Here is a 19,619-nt window from a genome sequence, read left to right on the forward strand (position 1 = left end):
TCAAAGGCCCCCACCATGCAGCTGGCCCCCACCATGCAGCTCGCATGAGGCAAATGAAGAAAACGGTCAGAGGCAGCAGGTTTCAGATTCGGGTCTCCGAGGGGAAGTTGCATTTCGGTTGGAGAACACTCCATACTGGAATCAGCAGTGATTGAGGCCGGCGCTGCCTACTCATTTTACTGCAAAACTGGGGCTGCATGCGGAAAGAAGCCAGTCCGACCCTCCCCACCTGGTACCCAGATGCTGGACCTGAGTTGTAGGTATCAGGCCGGTGCGCTATCCGTCTGGATGATCTGGGACATCCCCTGTGGGCCAGCCGTTTGTAACTGCTGGTCTGAGGGGGCTGTGAGTTAGAGTCTGGACCTCCCCAGTGGAGTATCTCCTTGTCTGACCTCTGGGCAGATGTTATGCCCAGGGAAGATCATGGGCATCGTGGATGGAGAAAACTGCTGCCAGGTGAAAATAGGGTTCGATTGGTACGTTGGATGCATTTTGGAGAGGATGGCTACCCCTGAAGGATGTGGTGGAGAGCAACTCCTTCTCTGTTGTAGCCGTGAGGCCAGCTCTCCCTGCTTCCCCATTAATCTGCTTCTGTGGGAGGGGAGTCACGCGGCAGGCTGCTGGGCACCTTTCTGCCAGGAGCTGGATTAATCATGAGGGTGGAGGGGGAATGCCGTGTCCATTCCCAGAGGATCACTCATGGGGCCAGGGGCTCAGGCTGGCCGTGAGGCATGGCTGTGGCTGGAATATCCCTGTGTCTTAGGCTTGGCAACGGGTAAAGACTTCTGAGGGTACAGACAGGGTACCAGGGAGGCCAGATTCCTCTCTGGTGCCAGCTTCTCCAGGTTGGCCTCGTGAGGTTTCCCTTTTTAAATTTTTCTTCCTGGAACACAAACTTTTCACAGTAAACAAAGGAAATTCTGTGACACACACACAAAATGGGGTTCTGATTTAGCACACCAACTTCCACTGATAGAGACAGGAAATACAGTATTGAGAACTAAAATGATGTCCTAACTCACCTCCCTGTGACCAGGCGGCAGGCTCAGCCTGAGCTCTTAGGGCTTCCAAAAGTAGACAAGGGATGCTAGGAACCCTGGGCAGCCAGGAGCCCGGGTGCCACGTCTGCTGCTGACTCGACTGTGTGGGGGTGGTGTCCCAAATGCTAATGTCAGAGTCCTCTAGAGAGACAGAGCCCAGAGGACATACAGCGAGAAACTGGTTGGTTGCTTGATTGGTTGGTTGGTTGGCTGGTTGGTTTTAAGCAATTGGTTTACACCGTTGTGAGGAGCTAGCAAGGCCAAAATCTATAGGCCAGCTAGCTGGAAAGTTAGCTGGGATTTCTACGTTGGAGTGTAGAGGCAGCTGACCTTCCTTCTTTGGGAAACTTCAGCTTTTGTTTTTAAGGCTGAATTAGCCCACCCACATTGTGGTGGGTAATCTGCGTTGCTTAAAGACAACTGACTGTAAATGCCAATCACATCGAAATACCTTCCTGGCAGCATCTAGAACGATGCTTGACCAAGCAACTGGGCACTATAGCCCCTCAAGGTTGGCACATCCAATCAACCATCACCAAGTGGTGCCTGGTTTCTCAGGAGGCTTGGTGGGATGAGCAGGCGGTGGCTGCGGAATTGGCAGCCCTTCCTCTCTGCAGAGTGTTTATGTGGCTCTCGTCCCAGGCTTAACTTGCTCCTACCAGCTCAACACCAGCCAAACTCCCTCTTGCCTTGCTTTGTACGCAAGACACACACATTACTGTGATGCTCCATGCCCAGAGGGCTTCTTGTTTTTGTCCGACAGTCTGGCTGCCCCGTGTACACCCAGGTGCTTTCGTGAGGCCCAGTTGATATGGTAAGGTCCATCCTAGTTGTGTCCACTGTGTGCCACCTCCCAGAGCAGGCCCTTGTGCCCAACACGGAATACTGTTTGATAAGAATGAAATGAGTGTTGGTCACTCCTGAGAATGTAGAGCCCACATGCCCAGGCTGGACGAAGTCAGTGGACACACAGGGAAGAAATACGGCAGGGAGACCCCAGGAAGTGCTCCTGCTCAGCCTGCTTGATGACCCAGCACCTGTCAGTCTGGCAGCCCTCTTCAGCACATTGGCACTGAGCACTGTGCGGATGGGCCTCTCAGCAAGGTGATGGGGAGCCAGCGATGAATGGGTGGAGGTGGGCAGGTAAACATCCTCACTCTCAGCCCTGGAGAAGCATGGGTGCTGGTATCCCCCCGCCCGGCTGAGGTTCTGGTCAGCAGCATGTTGTCGGACAGCAACCTGCTCAGCCACAGAAAGGTGCTGGCCCCATGCAGGTAGTGCAGGCCTCCGGAGCCACGCTGGGCCTCTGCTGCGTTGTTCCTGGTCTGAGTCTCTCCGCTTCCTGTGAAGTGCTTGGCCATGTTTTTTAAGCTGTGCTGCTTCTCCACCTGTAATCACTTAGCAACATTACAGGGGACACCACGCACCGAGGGCTGGGGACTAGCAGTGGACGCTCTGAGGAGGTGGCCAGGCCTGTTCCTTCCCAGTCTGATGTCACCCTGTGCCTGTGGCATGCCAGGAGGGTGTGTTGTGATGTAGGAAATCGCTGTGGGGAGCTGACCTAGGGAAGGAGTGGGAGAAGCCAGTGCCACGGGGACCCACGGGGACCCACGGGGACCCACGGGGACAGGAGTGCTTGAGGCAGGCTGCCCTTTGAGCTACATAAAGGTTCCAAGTGGAGCCGTCTTGTTTTGCTTCACCGCCCCGTTGTTCCGTTGCAGCGGGCAGCTTGTGCAAGCGGAAAAGCCCCGAATGTGACCGGGAGACCTCCATCTGCACGGATTTGGATGGCGTCGCCCTGTGCCAGTGCAAGTCGGGCTACTTTCAGTTCAACAAGATGGACCACTCCTGCCGAGGTAGGAGCTGCTGCCCGCCCCACGCCGGCGGCAGCACCACCGGGGTTCTGTGGCTGAGCCCCAGCCCGGGAGGGTGCTATACCCTGCTGGCTCACCCTGCTGGCTCGCGCATGCGTTCCCGCTTACTCCGCACCCCGCCCCATCCCTCCCTGCCCCCTACGCCCCCGCTCATAGGTGGGGCTGTTCTAAACAGGGGGCAACCGGCTCTTGTTATTTTGCTCACAGCAGGATTGGATACATTATCTCCTTGGAATAATAGCATTATCGGAGCGGTGCATGCTGGTCGGACACGTGCAATTCAAAGCGAGAGGGGCTGGACCGTCTGCGGCACCAGTAGCTTTGCTTGCTCGCCTTTTTGATTCGTTGTTTAAGAGGAAGTTCGAGAAATGATTGTTTTAATTCCAACCCTTTATTCTATTGTCCGCTAATCTTTTAAAAAGGGTGGGGGGTGGGCTCCTCGCCGGGAGCCGGCCCCCTATCTGGCTAAAGCAGCCGAGACTCTGCAGGCTGGGACTTCACAGCGAGGCTCAAAGATCAGAGCAGGGCCTGCTCGGCCCGCACTGATTGCAAATCGTCTCCGGCAAGCTGTTTTGCCTCTGGCCTCGGTTTCCTCTAATGTGAAATGGGCCCGATGCGTCTGTGCAGAGTCCTAAAGCAGCAGGCGGTGGAGAGGGGAGGATGTGGGGGGGGGGGGCGGTATACAATAAGCTTGTGGGAAAATAACACTCTCTCTTAGTTCCTTGTTGTCCAAAGGCTTTTGGAAGCTCCCTGGTCCATGTAAGGACTTGGGAGGCTCTCAGCTCTGGTATTTTCCCCAAGAGCCCTGGAAGCAGAGTGCGTTACCTGTAGGGCTGCTCACCGCAAGGTCAGCAGTTTGAAACCACCAGCTGCTCCACAGGAGAAAGATGAGTCTTTCTACTCCGGTAAAGAGTTTCCATCTCGGAATGAATCAGAATCGACTTGATGGCACTGAGTTTTTCAGTCTGGTTGCTGAAGTACTACATTAGACTTTTAAAATGCTCCTAAATGTGTGAAAACAGAAAGCTCATTCTACTAACCTTTTAGGTGAGGCTGAAGTACATCCCGCTTCAGATAAACGCCGCTCAGTCAGGGGAATACAAGAATAAACCCAAACCAATTGTCTCCGCGTGATGCTGCCTGCTGACGACCCGTGTGCGTCAGAGTGGAACTGTGTCCCCTAGGGCGTTTGGTGTTGATTTTTCCTCAGGGGTGGACGACCAGGCCTTTCTTCCGAGGCACCCCTGGGTGGACTCAGACCGCTGGCCTTCCCGTTAGCAGCTGAGTGCATGCACCGTTTGCACGACTTAGAACACTGGGTCCAGATAAGCTTAAAGCCTGGTCCAGAGCGCTGGGGACCCTGCCGTGGCAAAGCCCGCTGAACTGCCCTCTGCAGTTCCGGATCTCCAGCAAAGCTGGCGCATCAGAGGACACTGTGTCACCTCAGGACGTACGGGGCCATTTTCCTGTTCCGTCAACACCTGGCCGGTGGCAGACGCACTGAAATCCGCGTCCAACTGCAGAGCTCGGAAGGGTGATGTGCCACCTCTTTCTGTCAGGACTTCCTTTCCCAGGGCTCATTCTGTCAGGAGAGGATAAAATTACCCTGGGGCAGCGGCCTCCCCACGGGCACCCCAGCCTGTGACACGGTTACCCGCCATGCAACGCTCCTTCCAAGGAGGCATGTGACTGCTTCACAGCGTGTCTCCGTGGCGTGCCAGGCTGCCCTGCTTGCGGTGACCTTGACCCTGGATATACTGGCTACGTGAGGAGGGGGGTGGGGAGGAGGGAAAACTGTCCCCGCTTCACCACAAGGCGATAATGCCTCCAATCTCGCCTTACGTGGCTTAATACAGAGTGTTTCTGGCCCTGCTTAGAAACTGGGGGGTTGAGCCCTGTTTCCCGTGGGAAGGTGGCCGCTCTGAAATCCATGTGTGTGAGGAGGGAAAGGTGGACTGAGCAGGAGGGGTGCATGCGTGGGAGTGCTGGTCCCTGGAAGCATTTTCCCCGGGGTGTCTGCGGGCCTTCAGAACCACCCCGCCTGCCATCTTTGCTCCTGGGTGCCCTGAGCCGCCGTTGTCCTTATGAGCTGCCATCGAGCCAGCCCTCGATTCCTGGTGCCGTCTCGTCACAGTGAAAGAATGCCCCGCTCGGTCCTGCACCCATCCACTCCGTGTGGGCCAGACCTTCGTCCTCCATGGGGGCTTATTGGCCAGTTTTCAGGCGTAGACTGCCAGGCCTTTCTTCCTAGACCACCTTAGTCTGGAAACTGCTGAACTCCAGCCAGCTTCCCAGCAGCCCACAAACCTCCGCCAACGGGCAGGGGATGGTGGGGCTTGAGGCGCACTGACCCGGAATTGAACCTGGGCCTCCCTTGTGGAAGGCGAGAATCCTACGGCTGAGGTGGCCCGAGAGACTGCCCTCTGAACTTCCAAAGCACCCACTCCGGCACCGTCTCACGTACAGGTTAGCACGAGCTGCCGATCTGCCAAACGCCAATGACAAAGCCACTAGCAGCCCGCTCTGGAACCCCGCAAAGCTCCCTAACCGTCTAAAGGACCCGTGGGCTCTTTGCTTTGGGGCCTGCTGCTGCTCAGAGGCAGCCTTGTTGGTTAGGTGTCCAGTCCACAGCGATCAGAGTTCTGTGCTGGGTCACCAGTGACCTCTTGTGGCCATTGGTGCTGGAGCGCGCACAGGAAGCTTCTCGTTTGTGCAGCTCCACCCCAGGGTCAGTCTCCTGTAGGCCCGCACACACACACACACACACACACGCACGTCTGCTATAGAGCACCGCCGTCGTGGCTTTACACTGTCAGGTCTGTTTTTGTCGAATCGTTGACAGTTTCGTTGACACATCGTTCGCCGGCTTACATGAAGAAGAATGTGGTATCGGATTGGAGGAAGGCTTATGAACAACTACGATATGCAGACGACACAAGCTTGTTTGCTGAAAGCGTGGGAGGCCTGAAGCACTTGCTACTGGTGGAGATTAAGGATTTCAGCCTTCCGCGTGGATCACGGTGTGAGCGAGAAAGGACCAGAGCCCTCACAACTGGACCGATTGGTAACATCGTGACAAATGCAGAAAGGGTTGAAGCTGCGTGGGTCCACAATCAATGCTCACGGAAGCCGCAGTCAAGAGATCAGAGGATGAGCCGCACTATGCAAATCTGCTGCAAGGGATCGCCTTGTGGAGTATCGAAGAACAAGGGTGTTCATTTGAGGACTGGGAGGCATCTGACCCAAGCCATGCTGTTGCCGCTTGCCTCGTCTGCATGGGAAAGTTGGACAGTGAATAAAGAAGACTGAAGAAGAATTCATGCTTCTGAACTGCGGTGCTGGAGAAGAATACTGAAAGCACTCTGGCCCGCCAAAAGGACACCTCGGGCTGTCGGAAGAAGCGCAGCCAGCAGGGCTGCTCCTCAGAGACAGATGGTGCGGCTGTGTTGGGAGAGACCAGTCCCCGGGGAAGGATCTCATGTTTGGTAAAGTAGAGGAGCGGTGACAAAGAAGGCGACATCTCCTGGAGGAGATGAGGCGACGCTGGGGCTGCCCCAGTGGGCACAGTAAAAGTGTAAGATCGGTGCTGGACTGGGCCGTGCTTGACTCTGTTGTGCATCAGGTCACAATGGATTGGAACGGACTGGCGGGCACCTGACGACAGCAACACAGTTCACAAACCACACCGTTCAGTAGTTGAACCATCTCGACGAGCCGTGTAGCTGTCACTACGGTCACCTTGGGAGCATGGTCATTTTGCACTCATGAGTCTTACCTCCTATCCCACTTCCACTTCCCCTGCCATGACCCCCAAGACTCTCTGACTCCACTTACTGTCTCCATACATTTACCGATCCTGGATTTTATGTAGACAAAAGCAAATAGCTAACAACAAACCAATAGCATAATATAGCATAGGAAAATATCGGTTGAAAAGATAACAGAAAATCATAAAAACCAGAGCAAATGTAAGATGGGTCAGAAGGGGGAACAAATGATAAGGTAGGTACATCACTTGATAAGCTACACAAATGATAGGCCGCATCTGTACTTGTCCACTGTCCAACATACTCTGCCAGCAAGCCTGTGCACCTCCCTGGTCGATGGTCGGAGGGGATTCACGGGAAGCTTAGTTTAAGGGAGGACCCTGCAAATGGACTGGGGGCTTTCACTGTCATCCATAGCCTTCCAAAAACGGTGCTCAGAATTTCCATTCCGATACTGTTACTTTCTCTGGACTTGGGTTTTATTGTTGACAATCCTTAGATTGTAACACACTCTGGTGTGCTTCTTCCATGTGGACTTAGCAGTCATCTCACTTAGATGCCTGCTTATTTTAAGACAAGTCTTTTAAGACCCCAGACACTATTCTTTCTGGTAGCCCGGCACCTTCTGCTTCGTTCCTCACACTGCTGTAACTCCCTCACCTTCAGGGTTGTCTTCATGAGGGCAAGTATCAAGCTGGGTACACGGGCAAGTTGTGTTTGTTTGTTTTTTAATAAATCATTTCATTGGGGGCGCTTTAACAATCCACACATCAATTGTATCCAGCACATTTGTACATAGGTTGCCATCATCATTTTAAAAACATCTTTTTTTCTACTTGAGCCCTTGGTATCAGCTCCTCTTTTTTCCTTCCCTCCCCCACCCCCCACGGTCATGAACTATAAATTATTTTCATATCTTACACCATCTACTGTCTCCCTTCACCTGTGTTTCTGTTGTTCGTCCCCCTGGATGGGGGGGTGTTATATGCTGATCATCGCGATGGGACCCCCCTCTCCCCCTCCCTTCTCCTTACCCTCATAGTATCACTACTCCCTCCCATCATTATACCTGAGAGTTTATCTGTCTTGGATTCTGTGTGTCGAGAACGCTTCTCTGTACCAGTGTACATGCTTTGGTTGAGCCAGATTTTAAGGTAGAAATGGGGTCACGATAGTGGAGTGGGGTGGAAGCATTAAAGAACTAGAGAAAAGTTCTTTATTTTATCGGTGCTATATTGCACCCTGGCTGGTTCGTCCCTTCCTTGTGGCCCTTCTGTGAGGGGATGCCCAACTGTCTACAGATGGGCTTTTGGGTCTCCACTCCAAGCCCTCTTGTTCACACCGATATGATGGTTTGTTTTGGATCTTCTGTTGCCTTGATACTGATCCCATCGACGTCTTATGATCACACAGGCTGGTGTGCTTCTTCCATGTGGGCTTTGTTGCCTCCGTGCTAGATGGCCGCTTGTTTAACTTCAAGCCTTTAAGACCCCCAGATGCTATATCTTCTAATAGCCGAGCACCATCAGCTTTCTTCACCACATTTGCTTATGCACCCATTTTGAATTCAGAAATCATGTTGGGAAGGCGAGTATCATGAAATGCCAAGTTACTAGAACAAAGTGTTCTTGCATTGAGGAAGTACTTGACTGGAGGCCCAATGTCCGTCTGCTACCTTGATACTTAACCTATAAATATATGCACATAGACCTGTATCCCTATCGTCATATGTTAACATATTTATACATGTACAATCTTATGTTTATACTTCTATAAATGTCTTTGCCTCCTAGTTCTTTCCTCGATTTCCTTTTACTTTCTTCCTGTCCCACTATCATGTTTGACCTTCATTCAACTCTCAGTAATCTCTTGGCTACATTTCACTTGATCAAACCCCACCAGGCGTCCTATACCTTCTCACTGATTTTAGATCTCTGATTGCTCCCTTGTCTCTGGGTTTCTTGGCTCAATAGCATTCGTTCTCACTCTCGTGTGTGTGTGTGTGTGCACACTCGCACACATGATTCCTCGTCTCCTTAGGAGGCTTTCAAAGCTCCATACGAAAGTCAAGGAGGTGACTTCCTGCAAGATTTTAACTTCTTTCCACCTGGCCAGCCAGCATCAAGATAAATCCTACTTCCTCTTTCTCTTAGCAGACGTCAGAGCTGACACGGCATCTCAAATAGCATTTAGCATGTCATAGGGTTCAACAGATGTTTGTCATGAGAACGAATGAGTGGCAGGAAAGCTTGGCTGTAGTTTCAATTTCTTGAGACAGGCTACCTGCAAGGAGACAAGAGCTTTTAGCTTAATTTAGTTTAGTTTTGTTGGATGCCAGGTTGGGCATACCTGCTGGCTATTGCCACACCTGTGCCATCGCCAGCGTCCTGATGTCCCTGTAGTGTGGGCCAAGGAGCTGAGTCTCCCTCAGTAAGTTCTCAGAGCAGCACCAGGCACAGAGTGGCCCGCGGTCTTTGAAGCCCATTGAGCACATTGAAAAGAAATATCATGACACCAGAGAGCCTGGTCACTTTGGAAGCTAAAGGACCGCAGCTGGACCTGGCTGGATGACAGCCGTGCAGTGGCAACTTCCCCCTTAATGGATGAGGGCGGGTGGGCAGCTTCGTTGGAGAAGCATTTTCAGGAAGGATAGAACAGACTGGCTTAACACCAGCCTGCTGCAATGCCCGGGTTGGTCCCTGGAGAAGGGGGTCCTGTGCAGCTGCCCCGAGATGGAGGCCAGGTGTCACCAGGGATAGCTCTTCCTGCTCCCATGATCCCTATGCCCTGCCCTAGCACAGGCAGAGAGGCGTGGTGGGAGGAGAGGCAGGGCACTCAGAGAAGGCTCTGGCTGGTCAGGCAGCCAGTGGAGGACCCAGAAGGTGTCAGTGATGGGGTGGGGGGCTTGTTACCCCATCCCTAAGTGAGATGCAGTTATACAGGCACAATCTCATTGCCAAAAGAGGGTGTGAGGCACCTCATGAAAAAAAAGAAAGGAACTTGCTATTAAACAAGGTTGTGCAGTGTTTCATAGGCACATGTGCCTGAAGGGGACAGAAGTGGGTGGGGCTGGGGAGAAAAACGAGTGTGCGGGGAGCGCCATCAGACCATGCGTGTTTGCTAAAGGTAGGCACCCATTCCAATTCTGAGCGTCTTTGGCCCTTGGGCCAAGAGGGAAACCAGAACTGGAGGAGAGTCAAGGCCCATACCAGGAATGCCTGCCAAGGCCCCAGGGATATCTCATTCGGCGATGAATGGGCGATAGTGTGGCAGTCTGGCCCCTGACGGCCCTGCAATAAATACCAGAGGGAGTTTCACTGCTGTTGAGTCACTTCTGACTCATGGTAACGCCAGGTGTGCCAGGCAGAGCGGCTTCCTGTGGGCTTTCTAGCCGGTGACCTTTGGGAAGCAGCTCACCAGACCCCTGTGCCACGGTGCTTCTGGGTGGGTTCCGACCGCCAGCCTTTCAGCTAGTGGTCCAGCGCTTAACCGTTGGCATCACCCAGGGGCTCCTGATTCTTGTCGCAAGTCGCTGCAAGAAAGAGACCGTCCCTTAGACAATGGGACTCTGTGGAGCCAAAGCAAAGCACTGTGCAGTCTCAGCCCCAGCTTCTTAACCATCCTTCTGCCCGAGAGAAGCTGACCACTGCATAGAGTTCTCCAAATACTTGCTTAGTGTGCTTCAGACTCGTTCACAGAAAGTTAGGGAGCTTCCACAGAGCCCATAACAATCCAACACATACAGAAATAGTAAGTTCCTCCCCCTGGCTGCTCCAGTGGACTCAGGGATAGGAGCCACTGTGAGGACAGCACAGGACGTGCAGTGCTGCCTCTGTTGTGCACAGGGGCGCTATGGGTCGGTGCTGACCCTGACATCTAACAACCACAACATGTATTGGATGTTGGGCTGTGATCCACAAGGTTGGCAGTTCAAAACCACAGGAGAAAGACAGAGCTTTCTACTCCCATAAATGGTTACAACCTCGACCAAGACAGCCTGGGGATCCATTTCTCCAGTTAAGGACTGGATCCCTCTGGTCTGGGGATGGGGCCGGGCACAGTTCTGGCCTGCTGCACATGAGGTCATCGTGAGTCGGGGCCGATCACCCACTAAGGACAGCAAGCAGCTGTCACCATGGAGGATGCAGGATGTCTGCAGGGAGAGTGCAGACCTGCCCGCGGGGTCCTCGCTGCACGTGCCGCCCACCCATGTTGTCTGCTCAGGGTTTGTACTTGACATTAGGCATCTTTGTTCCTCTTGATAGTCTCACATCTGGGCTGGAAACAGGGCCATGAGCTGGTTCTTCCTGGGTCAGCCATGGATGGCTAACAAAGCCTATAACATGTAGGTGTACCAAAATGGGCAAAATTACAGATCATCACCCTGCTGGAAACTTATTCCCCCCACCCCCTTACCCCCTCCTCCACCCCTGGGCAGCGTTGGGAAGCGTCCAGTGCCCGGCTCAAAGATGGTGATGCTTTGAATGTGTTGCTCTCCATGGCCGTGGCGAGAATTGTGTCTCCTGCCTCCGGTCTCACACCCCGCAGCTCAGACCCTGAACTGGCCCCATTGCCGGTACCGTTCTGGGAACACCCACATTTCCATTTCACAGCCATGGCCATACCTGTACCAGCTCAGGCCAGATCTTAGACCTGGCCGAAGGAGGCAAAGCCAAGGAGGCCTGCTGCCAGGTGTCGGCATTACTCACACACAACGGTGCGCCCCACCCTCAGGAAGAGACTGGTATGCCTTGGGCAAGCCTAAGGGATACAAAAGAAAGCACACACACAAGACACACCATGGGGCCTACAGGTGTACAAAAGGCGCTCGTTCCCGCAGGCTGTATTGAGTACGGGCACACCTTGTTTTATTGCACATAGTCAGCTTGTGCTTTTGATAAATGAAAGGTTTATGGTTTCCCCGACTGAGCCATAATTCAGCGGGCTCTGTTTTCCCCAACAGCCTGGGTTCACTTTGCATCTTTGTTACATCTCGGCACCGCTGGCAATGTGAGGTTTTCCGGGTCCTTGCATGCTTCAGAGGCGCTAGGACAAGGTAGATATGTGTTCACACGCACTGGGAAGCTTTGCTGCTGGCCTCGCCTTGTTTATTAGTTCTTTAGAACTGGCTTTATTGCGGGTCTGGATCGGAGCCCGCAGTACCTCCAGAGTTTGCTTGCCTTCATCGTCAACCAAATTGGTGCCATTCCTTACAGCAGTGACGTTGTCTGCGAGGCTGTGTTGCATGATCTTGTCGCCCAAGCACATCTTCTATTTGTGGGGGTTCTGTCAGCTTCTTACAGTGCTGACAGGATCCTGTCATCCAGTTAACCGGGCACTGCTGACCCAGGGGGATGGCTCCCCGGTCACCCCTTAGTGACGCAGCGCCCAGGGAGCGGCCCGGCCAGCGAGCAGCACGTTTTCTCAGGCACGTGCCGCTCTGCCCACACTCCCCTGCGCAGACCACGGGGAGAGAATCCGCTCATGAAAACCCGGGCGTTGGCGCACATGATGCCCCTGGTGCTCCTGTCCCCCCCACGGAAGCGGGGCCACAGGCTCCGTGGGCAGGATAAGCGCCTGCATGTGAGGAAGGCGTTCACATGGAGGGCGGGCTCCGTCAGCAGAGGACACATGAAGAGCTGCGCTTACTGGGTAGGAATTGTCAACGTCGGACATTTATTTGGTGCTTACCCAGTGCCGGATGTTCCGCTAAGCCATTTGTCTGTCTGTCCCACTTAATCCCCACCCAGAAACCTGATCAGGTAGATACCATTACTATTCCCCTCTTTTTACAGAGGGGAAACTGAGCCACAAGGAAGTGCAGAGCGTTTTCTTGTGAAAGAGTTGGGCCAGTTAGCAGTGTTTCAGCAGGGTGTAGATAATCCTAAAGCCGTCTGTGGGCTTCTGATTCTAGAATGGGCTGGCAGACCTCAGGGAGACTAGCTGGCGTTGAATTAACTGAGCGTTCGAGCAGAGGGGGGCCACGAGACCCTCTCATGGATTCCCCCTCTCTCTTTCAGCCTGTGAAGACGGCTACAGGCTAGAGAACAAAACCTGTATGAGGTAGGCATCCCTGCGTTTATTACCGCCGTGGCACACCTTTGGCAATGGCGTCGGTAAATTGCCTCCCTTCTTTTGAGAGTGGAAATTGATTCTTGTCCTTTGTTGTGTGCTTGCTGTCTTGCAGTTGCCCCTTCGGCCTCGGTGGTCTCAACTGTGGAAACCGTAAGTTTACAAAATGTTAGCGCCTCACTGGGCTGGGCTTGGTCCCTTTTGTACCCCCCAGGACTCCTGCATTCACCCCCCACCCTTGGGTGCTAGGTGGTGTGGGGCAAAACAAAGTTATGGACTTGATTAGCACTCTTTAGGGCCTTAGGACCTGGTAGGGAAGATACGCACATTCCTAAGCAACTTTGTGCCCTGGTTGGCAGTTCAAATCCACCAGCTGCTCCAGAGGAGAAATATGAGGCAGCTGGCTGCCGTAAGGTCTGCCACCCTCTCTGCCCTCTCGGGTTACTAAGAACTGACCAGCTTGTCAGCAGTGAAGTGAGTGGGTGTCAGTGGTCTCCCCAAGTGTTAATACAATAAAGTGTGAGGTGTGGGGAGAGGGAGCACATTAACGTCAAATATGGACCCGGGGGAGGTGTTTGGATGAATGTGGCTGAGCATACTTGGGTTAGGCTGGGCAAACTAGGGAAACAAATACACAGAAACTCATGTATAAGAGAGAGTTTTATATAAAGGTTAAGTGCACATCAAGAAAACATCCCAACCCAGTGCTGCCCAAGCCCACAAGTCCAACATTAGCCCATATGTCTGACGCCAATTCACAAAGTCCTCCTCTGTCCCACGAAACACACGCAGTGATCCCGACTGCAGGAGGAAAGCCAAGTCAGTGAACGTGTAAGCATCTCAGCGCTGGCAGAGGTCTCCACACGGCTGCTCCAGCACCCAGGGCTACATCGGGGTAGCTTCATGCAGCTTCTCCTCGGGGATGTCTTGCAGGTAGTGAGCCTTGCCAGCTGAAGCAGGGAACTGGCTAAGGCAGCTCACCCTGGTCCGACCATCACAAAGCAAGAGACCCGAGAACTAGAAAGGCGAGGCTCACCAAGCTATTTATCTCTCTGCCCTTCAGTTAACCCCACATGTGTTTATCGGCCAGGTTGACACAATAAACTTTAACTCAATACTAAAAACCAAACCAAGCGGACTCAGTGCAACCCTACAGGACAGGGCAGGACTGCCCCTGTGACTTGCCCAGACTGTAACTGCTGCTGGGAGTAGAAAATCTTGTCTTTCTCCTATGAGTGGCTGGTGGTTTTGAACTGTGGACCTTGCAGCCCACAGCCCAAGGCGTAACTACTACCTCACCAGGGCTCCGTGGCTGAAGATAGAATGGAGGAAACGGGAGAGACTGAGGATTAGGTCAGTGAAGGGATGAGGACAAGCCTGTAGGGGTTCTCCATGTCCGGCTGGGGATGTTTAGACACTACCCCCTGGAGGTGTTACCAACAACTGACCCTGCGGTCCAGTCCACTCCGACCCATAAGGTTTCTGAACCTTATTGAAGCCGGCAGCCTTCTCTCTCGACCGCTGCCCCTCTGGTCCGCTCAGCTACAGATCTGTCTGCTCTGTACGTCAGCATAAGGTGCCGTGGTGGCTCAGCAGTGAGGCACCTGGCTGCTAACCGAAAGGCTGGCTGTTTGAAGTGCTCCGAGGCGAGGTGGCAGAAAGATGGGGTGATCCACTTCCGTTAAGTTAACAGCCTGGAAAACTCCCGAGGGGCAGTTCTGTTCTGTCCCACAAACTGCTGGGCATCGAGACCAACTCCACAGTCACGCTCAGCAATGTGCATGCACCTAGATGGGACCCAGAAGGCGGAAAGTGAGCTCAGCAGCTGAGGCGGTAGGGGGGTGGGGTGGGGTGGGGTGTGTGTGTCTGTGTGTGTGTGTGTGCACTGGGATTGGCTGAGGGGCCCATTCTTCTGTACATAGGCCTCACTACAGTGCTTAGTACCGATCCTCATCCTTCTTGTTTTGTTTCTATGACACTGTTTAGCGTATCAGCTCATCACGGTGGTGATCGCAGCAGCCGGAGGTGGGCTTCTCCTCATCCTGGGCATCGCCCTGATTGTTACCTGTTGCAGGTGAGTGGGGAGAGCTCACACGCACTCTTTAACTCTGTCTTTGCCTATACTGTGCAAGGGCCCGTTTTTTGACTCTTGTAAAGGGAGCTGGGGGGCGTGGAGTTACAGTGTTAAATCATCATGTTTGACAGAAAGGAGAAGAGGAAATTCAGGACAGTTGGTGCCTGCGGGGACAGGAAAGGGAGGCAAATGAGACTTTTTTTTAATCGTTTTATTAGGGCTCTTACAACTCTTATCACAATCCATACATATATCAATTGTGTAAAGCACATTTGTACATTCATTGTCCTCATTATTCAAAAAACATTTGCTCTCCACCTAAGCCCCTGGCATCGGCTCCTCATATTTCCCCCTCCCTCATTAATCCTTGATAATTTGTAAATTATTATTTTGTCATATCTTGTACTGTCCGACGTCTCCCTTCGGAGACTGTGTTTTTCTTTATTCAAAACGAATGTCCAAAACACAAGAAGAAAAAGAAAAGGAGGAAGAGAAGGGGGCTGGACTGACCTTCAGTGAAATGAAAAACATTTGTGCTTGAAAGGACACTGGTAAGCAGGTGAAAAGACCGCTCCAGATGGGGGAAATGCCTGCAATCCGTGCATCCGACGAGGGGCTTGTTTCTAAAAAATAGAATGAACTCTTGCAACTCAAAGACACCCCGATCCCAAAATTGGGCCTGGGCTCCGAGTTGAAGGACGCTGGATGGGATGAGCCATCGCGAAATGCAAATCAGAAGCACAGGGGCACCGCTGCACACCCACTGTGGTTTCCGAGTGTTCAGTCTGTGGAAACAAAAGGGAAGAAAGAGAATGGCAAGTGAGGATGTGGAGAGATGGAAATGCTCCGGCCCTCCTGGTCAATTACACAGAAGAGCAGCTGCTGCGGAAAACCACCTGGTACTGTTTGCAGTGATGAGACAGAGTGGTCCTGTGGCCGACCAGGCCCTCCTGAGCACATACCCTCCCAAAAAATAAAACATACGTCCACACAAAAACATGTATGCGAATGTTCCTAGCCAAGTTACTCATATGAGCCAAAAGGTAGAAAGAACTCAATGTCTGTCACCTACGATATGGATAAGCACAATGTGGCATAGCCATGCCAAGGGTTATTGTTGGGCCATCGGAGCAAATGAAGCAGTGATACAGGCCGCCAAATTGTATGCACCTTAAACGCCTTAACACCGAGTGAAGATGACTGCTAGTCATGAAAGAGCACCCCCTGCAAGATCCCATTTACGTGGCCTATATAAAACAGGAAAATCTAGAGTCATAGAGCAGGACTGCCTGGCTGGTGGGGGCGGGGGGGCGGGCTAGCATTCTAAGGGAAGATGATTGGAAGTGGTGACTCAGGGGTACCAGGTATCTTTGGGAGGTAATTAAAGTATTCTAAATTTAATTGTTACAGTGGTTGCACAACTTTGTGAACAGACTAAAAGCCATTACACACATTAAATGCATGAATTTTATGGTGTGGGAATTGCATCTCAATAAGCTACTGTAAATAATAACAATATTATGGGAGTTAAAGTGAGTGGCTATTGAACAGTAAAATTGGCTCTAGGCTTTCTGGAACCCAACCGTGTATGGAGAAGGAAAGGAGAAGGAGAGATTAGTCTCCCTTCCCGCTGATTATTGAGGTAAGGGAAAGTTAGACCCTTGGGTTTAAAAATAATAGATAATAAACTCACTGCCATCAAATCGAGGTTGACTCATGGCGACCCTATAGAACAGGGTAGAACTTCCCCGTGAGCTTCCAAGACTAGAACTGTTTATGGGAGTAGAAAACCCTGTCTTTCTCTCATGGAGCAGCTGGTGGCTTTGAACTGCTGACCTTTCAGATCGCAGCCCAACCCATAACCACTACACCACCAGGGTTCCTTGTAGATGATAATAAATAGGGATTACCAGGACTTAACAAATAGAAGGAATCGACTTCAGGGAACCTACCAAAATATCAAGTTCCCTTTTCTGCCACCAACCTTCCAAGTTAACAGCTCTCTCTGATGAGGCCATGGAGAGTCAGGCTAGAGATTTGGCTCAGTTTGCCCTAACCACCCTCCTCATTCAGTCAATATACTTAAACAAATGCTCCGAGACACTGGACTATATGAAGAAGAAGGTAGCATCAAAATCGGAGGAAGGCTCATTAGCAGCCTACAATATGCAGATGAGGAAGGCTCATTAGCCGCCTACAATATGCAGATGACATATTGATGGCTTGCTGAAATGAAGAGGACTCGAAGCACTTACTGATGAAGATCAAAGACTACATCTTCCCATGTAGATTACAACTCAATACTAAGACACGAGAAGTGCTCACAACAGAACCAATAAGCAACATCGTGATAGAGGAAATATCGAAGGTGTCAAGGATTTAATTTTACAAGGATCCACAATCAGTCGATGCTCACAGAAACTGCAGTCAAGAAACCAAATGGCATGTTGCATTGGGAGTATCTGCTGGTGGGATAGCTTCCTTTACCAAATACCTCTTGGAAGTACTAGAGAGCAAAGATGTCATTTTGAAGACGAGGGTGCACCTGACCCAAACCATGTTGTTTTCATCACCTCATCTACCTTCAGACGTTGGACAGTTCATAAAGAAAATGCATTTGAATTAGGTTGTTGCCAGGTGCCATCAAGTCGATGCCAACCCATAGCGACTTTCTGCACAACAGAATGCAACATTGCGCGGTCCTGCACCACTCTCACGATTGGCCCCGTGTTTGGGTACACTGTCGCAGCCACCGAATGGATTGACACAGAAGGTCGCTGTGGGTCAGAATCAACGAGGTGTCTGAATAAGGAAAACCGAAGAAGACTTGATGGATTTATTGTGGCGAAGATGAATATTGAAAGTGCCGTGGGGTGCTAATAAGACAACCCGGTCTATCTTAGAAGACACGGGGACCCTGTGAGTTAGAACCAAGTCAATGACACCTCACGGCACCAGCAACAACCCACTCAGGAGCAAATGCCTCTCAGCACACCAAGCCTTTCCCCATTGTTTCCTAAAATTCTGGCCATGAAGCAAGAAGCAGTTACCCAAGCCAAATCTGCTGTCGAGTCAATTCCAACTCATAGTGACCCAATAGAGCACAGTACAACTGCCCCCAAAGAGTCCCCAAGACTCTAGTCTTTATGGAAGCAGATGGCCACATGACTCTCCCTCTAGTTGCTGACAGGCGCCCACTGCCAGTGTGTCGTTGATTCACTCAGCTACTGTGCCTCTCAGGCTATACCAGTTAGCTGGAATGAGTGCTCAGGACATCACTGTAGACTGACTTTAGCTGTGGGAGAAGGAGCCTGTGACCATTGGCTACTGGGAAGGGTTGGTAATTGTAAATGAGTAAGTTATTGTTTGAGATCAGACACCCATCCTCCAGGAATCAAAACAGTGGCAGGTCTGTTTCAGACTTGTAGGAAATGCCAACGCAGAAGCCAAGTGCTTTCCAGCTATTTGGTTTTATGACCCAGGGTCACATTGTGTCTTCCCTTTAAGGTAGAAGGCCAATGTCGTTAGAAATTTATAATCCAAGGCCCAGCATAGATACGACACCGGTGAAATTTCCCCAGTAGAAAGCCTAGCTCAAAGTCATCCTCGTCTGCTGAGATGAGACTCTATCTAGATAGATGCGGACATGGGGAGTTTGGTAAACACGACATCTCAGGGTAGAAAGAGCACTGTCTGGGGCATTGTGGGGCCTGAGTTCTGGTCCCAGCTCTGCTTGTAGCAGAATGTGGCCCAGGGAACAGCTCCCCTCTCCTCGCTGGACCAGACTTGTCCCTCCCACAGAGATCCTCATTCATGAACTTGGGGTGATCTGCAGAAGCTCCATGTGAATTCTGATGCTCAGATGGGTTGGGAATAATGGGGGTAGATACAGAGTCCAAGGGCCCTCTGGCTCCAGCATTGCTGGTGTGATGACTTGTTTTCCTGGCCACCCCAAGCCCAGTTACCCCTGTCCCCATGACTGATCTAAGTGTACTTCCCAGCCAGCTTTCTACTTCCTTGCTCCGCCTTCCTCACCTAGGCCTCTTGGGTTGAAGGATGGTTTTTCATTTTTCCTTGCACCTACTCAAAACTCTAACTCCCTGCCATCGGGTCAGTGCTCACAGTGAACCCTGTGGGTTTATGAGACTGTGGCTGTTGACATGGGAGTAGAAAACCCAGTCTGTCTCCCGCGGAGCTGCTGACCATGCGGATGGAATCGCAGCCAATGCTTAGCTACTCCACCTCCGGGGCACCATTCGTGTTGGGCCCAACGCACTCCATAACTGGGCTGTGGGGGCTCTCCGGGCACTGTTTCTTTACAGAACACCCTCACGGACTGTTCCCAATGTTTCTCTTCCTCCACAGAAAGAGTAAGAACGACATAAGCAAGCTCATCTTCAAAAGTGGGGATTTCCAAATGTCCCCCTATGCCGAGTATCCCAAGAACCCTCGCTCACAAGAGTGGGGACGAGAAGCTATTGAAATGCACGAGAATGGAAGTACCAAAAACCTGCTGCAGATGCCAGATGCATACTACTCGGTGGGTATACGCAGATGCTTACTACTCGGTGGGCATGCAGGTGTTTACTACTCGGTGGGCATGCGCAGCTGGGGCCAGTGAGAGTCAGAGCGTCCCAGTGAGCGGAACCTTAAGGAGAGGAGCAGCTTCCTATCTCTTATTTACGTGTTTTCACATTCCGTGCCTTTCTATTTGCATCATATTTGCCAGTTGTGGCTTTGGGGTGTGAAGGGCACCTGGGGCCTTGGAAGAATTCCTGGGAGACTGGAAGGA

The 19,619-nt window shown here is 51.9% G+C and overlaps 1 protein-coding gene across 3 annotated transcripts in view; it reads left to right on the top strand.

Moving 5' to 3' along the window:
- The window catches only part of HEG1 (heart development protein with EGF like domains 1), a 105,033-nt gene that overhangs the window by 74,347 nt on the left and 11,067 nt on the right, over window positions 1-19,619 (top strand). For all 3 annotated transcript variants that reach the window (XM_075556309.1, XM_075556306.1, XM_075556308.1), the window contains 5 exons: window positions 2,762-2,896; window positions 12,702-12,744; window positions 12,869-12,906; window positions 14,740-14,827; window positions 19,193-19,367. In XM_075556309.1, the coding sequence (XP_075412424.1) occupies window positions 2,762-2,896; window positions 12,702-12,744; window positions 12,869-12,906; window positions 14,740-14,827; window positions 19,193-19,367 (479 nt within the window). The remainder of the gene's footprint in view (window positions 1-2,761; window positions 2,897-12,701; window positions 12,745-12,868; window positions 12,907-14,739; window positions 14,828-19,192; window positions 19,368-19,619) is intronic.

Source organism: Tenrec ecaudatus, chromosome 8 (genome assembly GCF_050624435.1).
Source record: "Tenrec ecaudatus isolate mTenEca1 chromosome 8, mTenEca1.hap1, whole genome shotgun sequence".
In the NCBI taxonomy this organism is placed as follows: domain Eukaryota; kingdom Metazoa; phylum Chordata; class Mammalia; order Afrosoricida; family Tenrecidae; genus Tenrec; species Tenrec ecaudatus.